The sequence below is a fragment of the Apodemus sylvaticus genome, chromosome 19, assembly GCF_947179515.1.
Source record: "Apodemus sylvaticus chromosome 19, mApoSyl1.1, whole genome shotgun sequence".
Lineage (NCBI taxonomy): Eukaryota > Metazoa > Chordata > Mammalia > Rodentia > Muridae > Apodemus > Apodemus sylvaticus.
The window spans coordinates 58,377,682-58,387,510 of record NC_067490.1 but is presented as its reverse complement, the minus strand read 5'-3'; the positions used below and the strand labels follow the sequence as shown (position 1 = coordinate 58,387,510).

At 35.8% G+C, this 9,829-nt stretch overlaps 1 protein-coding gene across 1 annotated transcript; it reads left to right on the top strand.

Moving 5' to 3' along the window:
- Positions 1-4,187: 4,187 nt before the first annotated feature.
- LOC127669909 (olfactory receptor 14J1-like) lies at positions 4,188-5,159 on the top strand. Its single transcript, XM_052164154.1, has one exon. The coding sequence runs from the start codon at positions 4,188-4,190 to the stop codon at positions 5,157-5,159; it is 972 nt and encodes a 323-aa protein (XP_052020114.1).
- Positions 5,160-9,829: the final 4,670 nt, after the last annotated feature.

The following is a 9,829-nucleotide window of genomic DNA, read 5'->3' as shown; positions in this document are numbered from 1 at the left end:
TTTCAAGGCCCAAATATATATGGATACAATCTTTTGATTAAACAACAGTTGCATGTTTGTGTTTGGTTTTTAAACAAAAATTACGTAAGGTCTCTATGAGTCCTGCCTGGAAATAGATGTTTCACATCTACCTACATTCGACTAGATGTAAATAAGGTGAATGCCCAACCATGTTGAAAGGTGGATTGGAACATGTACTCTGTTAATACAAAGAAGAGAGATAAGGGTTAATGAGTATACAGCAGTATTTGTTTTTATACTGAAAGTCATTTACTCACTTTCATAAAACTTGTTTTTTACTATAATTAACTATTAACAAGTTTATATTGATAGCCTCTGTAGTATGAAATATTTTATGCACCTACCCCTTTAAATGATCCTATGCTTTACAGTGTCTATTTTCCATTTTTAAAATTTTTTCCTTTAATCTTTTTTTTTCCAGTCCAGACTGTACTCTTAACCCCAAAAATATAAAGTGTGCAACATTGCAGTGTCCTACTGCAACACATACACCGCAGAGCAATGCCGGATAGTAATATAGGCATGTAAGAGAAAGTAACATTAGTTCAGAAAACATTACCTTAAAATAATTTCTCCACTGCTTCCAACCAAATCTTTGGCTATTGGACTTCTGGGACGGGAGGATATAAAAAGACAACAGAGACTGTGAGAAAGAGAGAGAGTAGTAGAACTGAGGAGTAAGCAGGAGGATGGTTCAGGAGTCAGAAGAATAGTGTCAGAGAAAACAGTTGATGCAGGAAGAAAGAAGACTGAGTAGGGTAGAGAAGAAAAGTGATTGAGCAGAGTGAAAATAGAAGCAGTTGTACATGAGTTGGGCTAGCAGACTGAGAAGAGAAGACAGATGGTGACAACTGAACCAGGGGAGTCTGAGCTGAGCCAGAGAAAGTATTGACAGGAGAGAGATTAAACAAACAAATAAAAAGCAAAGCAAAACAAAACAGAAAGAAACCCACAAAGTTGTCAAAAGAAAGATAAAAGGAACATAATACTGCGTACATAAAGTTACAAGCCTGAATAAAGATTCAGGCTCCTCCGTTCTTCTTGGACATCATTTGATATGTGGATTATGACTTGGGTAATCCAAGTTTCTAGGCTAATATCCACTTATCAGTGAGTGCATACTATAATTGATCTTTTGAGACTGGGTTACCTCACTTAGTATGATGTTCTCCAGCTCCATCCATTTGTCTTCATGGTGTGTCTGTTGTTGTTGTTTTGTTTTTTGGATTTGGTTTTGTCGAGACAGGGTTTCTCTGTATAGCCCTGGCTGTCCTGGAACTCATTCTGTAGACTAGGCTGGCCTCGAACTCAGAAATCCTCCTGCCTCTGCCTCCCAGAGTGCTAGGATTACAGGCATGCGCCACCACCACCTGGCTGTAATATATGTTTAAATTCAAACTGTTTTACACCAAAATATATGAATTTCCATGGTTTATTTATTAGGTAAGAAGCAAATGTTCAAAAGCAGTTCCCAGTGCCCGGAAATAAGATGACACTTTAACCAAAAGAGGATTTCTATGTGATGCTCTTACCAGCAGCAACACTAAGGAGGGTGGTAAGTATACAGCCTTTTGGGTGTCACGTGACCTTATAAACCAAAATTGCTAAGTGTTGAGGCTCTGCTCTCTAGGTTGAATCTTTCTTCCCAGTAGATTCTCAGATCTGCTACTTTAGGAACCACTGAGCTGGCAATAAAATTCTAGTCTCACCAAATCCCCTGCACCATTTCAATGGATCCAAATGCCAAGTGACAAAGTGATAGAGACAATGACGCACACTGTCATTCAGTTGGTTTTTATGTTAGCTCCACCCCTCAAAGAAAAAACAGTAAAAAAACAAACCTGTCTTCAACAATGCATTTTAAAACTCTATGGTTGTAGAAAAGTAATTTAATCACAGGTGGTAATCAGTTTAGATAGATGCCTACACACCAAGAAATCCTAAGACGAGTTTTCCAATATAAAAGGATGAATGCAGGGAAGTTATTCTATAAATCCTTGCAGTACATTAAACTGCAGAATTTAAATGAAGGTTGAAATAGCAAAGTTATAATTCAATCAAGGAAGAAAGGAAGCACACCTTACTGAAAATGAGTAAATTAATAAAAAACACATATGTGATCCGTGTAAAAGTTTTAAAATATTATGCAAGAGAACCATAAATAAGAAAGGTTGATATGTAATGTGCTTATATAACTCAGGAATCAGGAAAACTATTTTTAAAATGCTATCTGAGGGAAGCAGTAGAGATCAACCTTTCAGTGTTACATGTTCTATAAAAACTGTGTTTTCCCCAAAGTCATTCATGACTCTTCTTGATAGTTATATTTTTGGGTGAAAAAAAATTGATGTCAATCTAAAAGGCCACTGTTTAAATTTTGCATCTCATTACTGTTATAAAAATCATCTGAGATTTAAGTTCTTCCTGTAAAGTGGATCTTAAAATATTTAGCTTAACAAAAATGAAACTAAATGTGTAGAGCAAATAAAAATTTTAATTTTACTGAAAATTACCAGAATTTCTGTCTTATAAAACTCAGTGCTGAATGTAATTAACTGTTTAGATTCTCAGTCTCTTGTCAACTCCTTGTACAGTTTGACAAAATGAAAACAAAAATAATGAACAATAATTCTGTTAATATTTTACCAGTTACAACAGAGCAGAAATGAGAAATATAGAAAATGTTTGAGGCAACTTTACAGTGTTTAGTTTTTCCGACTTTATATTGTATCGTTTGTGGCTTCAATGAAAACCATTTAATCTGATGGTACCCAAGATAGATTAAAGTTCAGATCCTTTTTTTATGGATTAAAGCCAAGAGCTTTTCCAGTGGGGCAGCTAAGTATATTTTAAAACTTTTAATTTACTGATGCTTTATTACAATCTTAAAACAGGCCTCTATCAGGGAAAACTGTAGAAATGGAATACTCAGAGGTTGAGTTTATTCTACAAAAGGAATGTGAGAAAGGCAGCCTGAGTCTGCACTATTTCGGGAAAGGCAGGCACTAGATGGCTATTCCTCTGAGTTTAAAACACGGACAAACTGTTTTAATCTCAAGATTCAGAGTTCTCACAAAAACAAGTGTTACAAGATGATTTACTCAGACACAAGCATGCACATGTACCCCCATACACACGCACACATACAATTCAAAAGCAGCGGATTTTTTTTATTGTTTTTTGTTTTTGTTTTGTTCTGTTTTGTTTTGTTTGTAGATACCAACTATACTCCAGGCCATCAAGTTAGATACCAAGTTGGAAAATGACACATATTTTCCTTTGCAAAAGTAAGCTCCATAAAAAGTCCATTTAAAAGTAGAAAAAAGGTTAAAGTGCTTGCTGAGAAAGTTCAAGGCTCTGGGCTTGCTACACTTAAAAAACAGAAAAACAGTAGGATGCCTCATTTGATTAGGCTCTTAGTACCACTGCATGTAGTTTCTATGGTAATGAGCACATTGTTTGCTAGGAAGGAAGTGTCTATCACCTGTGCACAGCTAGACCATCTGTTACAATACAGAGGTATACAAAATATAATTCAGAAGTACATAAAATGTAAGTACAGAAAACTTTAACCAGGCAGGGTGGTGGTGGCATACACCTGTAATCCCAGCACTCTGGGAGGCAGAGGCAGGCGGATTTCTGAGTTCGAGGCTAGCCTGGTCTACAGAGTGAGTTCCAGGACAGCCAGGGTTATACAAAGAAACCCTGTCTAGAAAAAAAACCAACAAAAAAAAAAAGAAAAGAAAAAGAAAAAGAAAAAATAGAAAACTTTAGCCAATATCTCAAAATGGTATTTCTACTGTGACTTAAAAGTCATAGGTTTCCCTAGTGGAAAATGAAAAGATTTTAGAGAAAGCAAAACAATATGGTGAGTTGTGACACTTGTACTCACCTCTAACTACTGCTTAAGTATCAAAAAGTCTAAACTTCATCACAGAAGAACTGCTTTATCCTGCAGATTCTTGCCAATAAAGGAATATTTATCAAGTCTGAAATCTTGATAAACTGCAATTCCTTAAACATTAGCTGGAATAGAGAAAATAGAACATTTATGTATAATTTCTGTTATATATATATATATATATTAAACACACACACAAACACATATATATTGCATTTCAAAAACATTTTTATTTTCTAGCTGTTACCACAAATTGATTCTCAAAATGGCTACAAGAAACATAACCACAATGAGTGGATTTCTCCTCATGGGGTTCTCTGACAATTATGAGCTGCAGCTCTTACAGGCTTTGCTCTTCTTGGTGACATACCTCTTCGGCTCAGCAGGTAACTTCATCATTATCACCATCACAACACTGGACCCACAGCTCCAGTCTCCGATGTATTACTTTCTAAAGCACCTTTCCATTCTGGACTTCTCATCCCTCTCTGTCACAGTTCCCCAGTATATTGAGAGTTCCCTAGCACAAAGTGGCTACATTTCATATGGCCAGTGCATGCTGCAGGTTTTTTTCTTCACAGCTTTGGCTTGGAGTGAGACAGCCATTCTCACAGTGATGTCTTATGACCGCTATGTGGCTATCTGCCTCCCCCTGCACTATGAGGTCATCATGAGTCCCAGAAAGTGCACTTGGGCTGTGGCAGCTGTGTGGCTAAGTGGAGGCATCTCTGGAACTTTATACACAGCACGTACTCTGTCTATCAGATTCTGTGGTGACAAAATAATTCATCAGTTCTTCTGTGATATCCCCCAGTTGCTCAAGATCTCCTGCTCTAATGATTACTTCGGAGTACTGGGAGTGTCTACTTTCATGTCTGTAATGGCCTTCGTCTGCTTCACGGGGATTGCTTTCTCCTATGGCCAGATATTCTCCACAGTTCTCAGGATGCCCTCTGCTGAAGGCCGATCTAAGGTCTTCTCCACCTGCCTGCCCCACCTCTTCGTTGTGTCATTTTTTCTCTCAACAGGGATTTGTGCCTATCTAAAGCCAACCCCAGACTCACCAACTGCTTTAGACCTCATGCTCTCTATCTTTTACACAGTACTACCCCCAACCCTCAACCCTGTCATCTATAGTCTGAGAAATGAGTCCTTGAAGGGGGCTATAAAGAAGTTACTGTTAAGTGAAGAATTCATTGGGGAAAATTATTTTCGTTCTGTTGTTAGTGTCTGTTAACACTGAACACAAAGAATGCTTTTATTATAATGAATATGTTACATATGTAATGTTAAAATAACGATATTTTCTAGAAAATATATATTATAAATCTATTTCATAGCAAGTTTTGATGTTATTCTTTGAACCTATTTCATTAAATTTACTTATAGATTTTTCAAGTTAGTGAAAAATATATCACTATAATCTAGTAATACAAACCCAATTCTTCCTAACTCTTCTAGTCCATTGCCACACTGGTACACATATAAACTTACTAATAATCCTAACATGTTTATGGAAATATCATAATAATAATAAGCACAAAGGATAATTAGTTACTGGTTACTCAGTTCACCAAATGGATGGTAATTTTAGTATTTATCACTTATTTCAAAGATTCATATTACTATCTTTTCATATACAAATTTTAAGGAATAGGATGAACAAGTATGCCATTTCTATGCATCTCTATATAAAATAATTAATATAGTTCTCCTGGGTGCCAAGTGTTTAATGTAATTAATATACAGATAAGCCTCAGTTCTTTAACTTGTATTATTTACTATTAATTTTCATTTACTAGTAAGTCATTTTTATAATGTAATCCAAGTAGTCAGGAGGCAGAAGCAGGAAGACCTTTGTGATGTTTTTAGGCAAGCTTAGTCTGTATAGCAATGATGATAACTGCTAAAAAGTCCTAAAAACTTTCTTGCTCATTCTGACAGTTAAAAGTCTCTGTCTTAGGCAATGAACACCTGTACCTAACAGCGAGGGATTAGGTAATGCAGCTTTTGTTCTATTATCTTCACAGAAATGGCTGGGCCCTAACTTTCAGCCTGCTAGTTGATGTCCCGAGGGGGGAAAAAAAACGGACACTTTGAAAAGTGAATTTACCACTTATTTCTAGGTTGTAAAAAAGTTCCCTATGAAAGCTCTCTAAGAGAAAGGGAAAAGCACAATGAATCATGATGATGATGATGATGATGATGATGATGATGATAATGATCTCTTATCTTTGTCTTCAACACTTATATATCTTTCAGAATACATGATCGCATGGTAAAAAGTTCATCATAAGTTTACATATAAATTAAAATTATAAATTGAATAAGGAGTTTACAACACAGAATGTTTACATGCATATCCATTAGGAGTAAACATTCACCACCAGTCAGAGATCTACAGGTTCATGGAGAGTTAAATCCCATAACTAAGTTTTTAGTGAAGTTTTGTATAGATAATCCCAGTCAATATTTTATCTTCTGCCCTAGCACCTATAATAAATGACAGTTCCCTTTAATGAATGTGATGAAAATGGCATATGAATCATACACATCCACACATATGTATGTATGTGGGTATCTCAGAGACAGACAGACAGAGACAGAGTCAGAGACAGAAATAAAGGAAAGTAGGATATCTAATAAATAGAGTTTGAGCCATCCTAAGATAGTTTAGAGATTTGTAGAAAAGAAATCTCTGTGTAGTAAAAAAAAAATGGCCAAAGATACCAGAAGCTGAAGATATAAATGTTTTTTAATATAAGTAGGAAAGTATCAAAACATCTTGAGATAATATGGTAAAGTTAAGAGAGATGTGGATGAGATTATAAGATTTATGTGTAATTCAAAATGAATGGCACAGACCATGCAGCAGTGACCATTGTTATGCTCTGGCAGAACAGAGCAGACCAGACAAAGAAATTGAGTGTAAACACCACATATCTAACTATAGTTTTTTTTTTAAGGTAGAAAGATGCAAAATAGATAAGACTTTCCTTAAACCACAAGAATCCTAGCAATTTGAAATAGAAAAATTGTGAAAGTCCTCCCACATTTAATAATTACAAGTAGAGAAATACACTTAAGTAAGCTAATGCTGACTTATCTATCACCTTTTTTCTCAGTTGTCCACCTTGGAGAACTTGTAGCTCTGCTTTTACCCAGTATAAACATTCTTCCTATCTTGTGGAAGGAAGGCTTACTTGACTGGAAATAAAGTTATTGGCTCTGTAACTGAATATGTTAGTTTTGTCTTTTGACATGGAGGGTGAACATACATAAAGAAGTCTACAATTAATATGTTAATGATAAGAAACCAAAAAAATAATACAAATGCAATAAAAGTACTTAAAGAAAACTTCAGCAAACACTGTCACTGAAGATAGATATAGACAATTATGAAAAATTTAGAGTATTAAATGTAAATTAGCCATTTAACTATGGCAGGGTGGTTAGAGTAGAAGAATAAAAAATGGTTTTTTATAACATTGTTAAATAAATAGACAACTGTCATGTTTTAATTATAAAATTGTATGAACAAAGAGAAACAATTACATGTACTATTGTAGTGTTTAATTCATATCATATTCTCATATCACATATCTCTTTCTCAAAATATCACATTACTCAGGACTGAATGTTGCTATTTTGTTTGAAAACAATTTATAATTCTGAGTCTCTGCACCTGAATTAGGAAACTGACTTTTATCCTGGAAGTTGTAAAATGACTTCATGTGAATAAATGTAACTATAGTTATAAATAAGTAGTGTATCTTTTAAAGTGTACAGATGCATTTTTAAGACTGGGTAATATGATACCAGGGGACCACACCCACAAAGTGCCCAGTAGATGTGGGATCAATTCAGCTCTACCAAAACCCCATTGCCCCATGGGTCTGCACATCCAACTGTACCCATGGCAGATCAGTGTGCTTAATCCCAGACCCCACAACCTGCCTGTCTATCAGAAGGTCTGCTCTATCCAGGAACATAGAACCCCATCATCCTTCTGGTCTGCACCTTCATCTGCAGCCATGTCTTAGCAGATTTCCTGCTCCCAGACCCCACTCCCTGAATGTTTCCCAGGAGGACTGCTCTAACCAGGGACAAAGGAGGCCTACTCTAGTGAAAACGGCCATCTTACCAAAAGCAATATACAGATTCAATGCAATTTCCATCAAAATTCCAACACAATTCTTTACAGGTCTTGAAAGAACAATTCTCAAGTAATTATGGAAAAAACAAAAACCGAAGATAAGTAAAAATAATCCTGAACAATAAAAGAACATCTGGAAGTATCATTATCCCTGATTTCAAGCTGTGGATTAGGGCAATAGTAATAAAAAACTGCATGGATTTGGCATAGAAACTAAAAATTGATCAATGGAATCGAATCAAAGATCCAGAAATAAACCTACATATAGAAGTTATGATCTGGTTTGTCTCTCATCCCCAAGCTCCCAGAGATAAGATTCAAACTCAAAATATATTTATAAATATCTTAGTCATATAGCTAACCTTCACACTGACTTCAATCATAACTTAAATATCCCATTTATTTTAACCTACATTCTGCCACATGGCAGGTATACTGTGCCCAGGTACCATATGTCTATCTCCTTACACCTTCCAATCTCTTTGGCTCTCTTCGAGAATTCTTTCTGCCTCCTGGATGTCCCACCTTTCATTTCCTGCCTAAGCCATAGGCAATAGGCTTTTTATTTAAGAGATGGTGCATCCATACAATACACAAGGTATTCTCTTTACACCCACATACCTACTGACACATTATTTTTGAGAAAGAAGACAAAACAATATACTAGAGACAGAAGACCATCCTCAAAAATTGATGCTGGTCTAACTGGATGTCTGCATGTAGAATGCAAATAAAATCATATTTATCAACCTGCACAAAACTCAAATCTGTTTAGATCACAGACCTCAAGACAAACTTACTAGTTTTATTCACTATATCCAGAAGTAGAAAACAACCTAGATGTCTCTCAGCTCAAGAATGGATGTATATACATTGTTCATTTACACAATGGAATACCATTCAATTATTTAAAAAAAAAAGGCATCATGAATTTTGCAGGCAAATGAATGGAAGAAGGAAATATAATCCTGAATGAGGTAACTGAGACCCTAAAGAACGTCATATATGTTCTGTATTCACTTATACATGGATATTAGTCATAAAGTACAGGTTAACCACACTATAATCAAAAGACACCCTCCCCAAAAGAACCCAAATAAAAAGGAAGGCCCAAGGGAGCATGGTTGACTTTTTCTTAGAAGGGGAAATAAAATACATATTGGAGGTGGAGTGGGGGAACTGGGCAGGGAAGCAGGATGGGGTGGGTATTGATGTAGAGAAAGCAGTGGAGAGAGATGAAAATCAGCAGTGAGTAGGGGCAATCAGGAGGATGTGCCTGACACCTAGAATCTGGGATACAGAGTTAAACAAAGAATTCTCACCTGAAGAACTTCGGATGGTGGAGAAGCATGTTAAAAAATGCTCAACTTCATTAGTCATTAGGGAAATGCAAATCAAAACAACCCTGAGATTTCATCTTACACCAGTCAGAATGGCTAAGATTAAAAATTCAGGAGACAGGACCGATCAGGAAAACAGAAACTAAACAGGGACACAATGAAACTAATTGAAGCTTTGGACCAATTAGATTTAACAGATATATATAGAACATTCTATCCTAAAACAAAAGAATATACCTTTTTCTCAGCACCTCATGGTACCTTCTCCAAAATCGACCATATAATTGGTCACAAGACAGACCTCAACAAATATAAGAAGATAGAACTAATCCCATGCCTCCTATCTGATCACTATGGAGTAAAAGTGGTCTTCAATAGCAACAGAAACAACAGAAAACCCACATACACGTG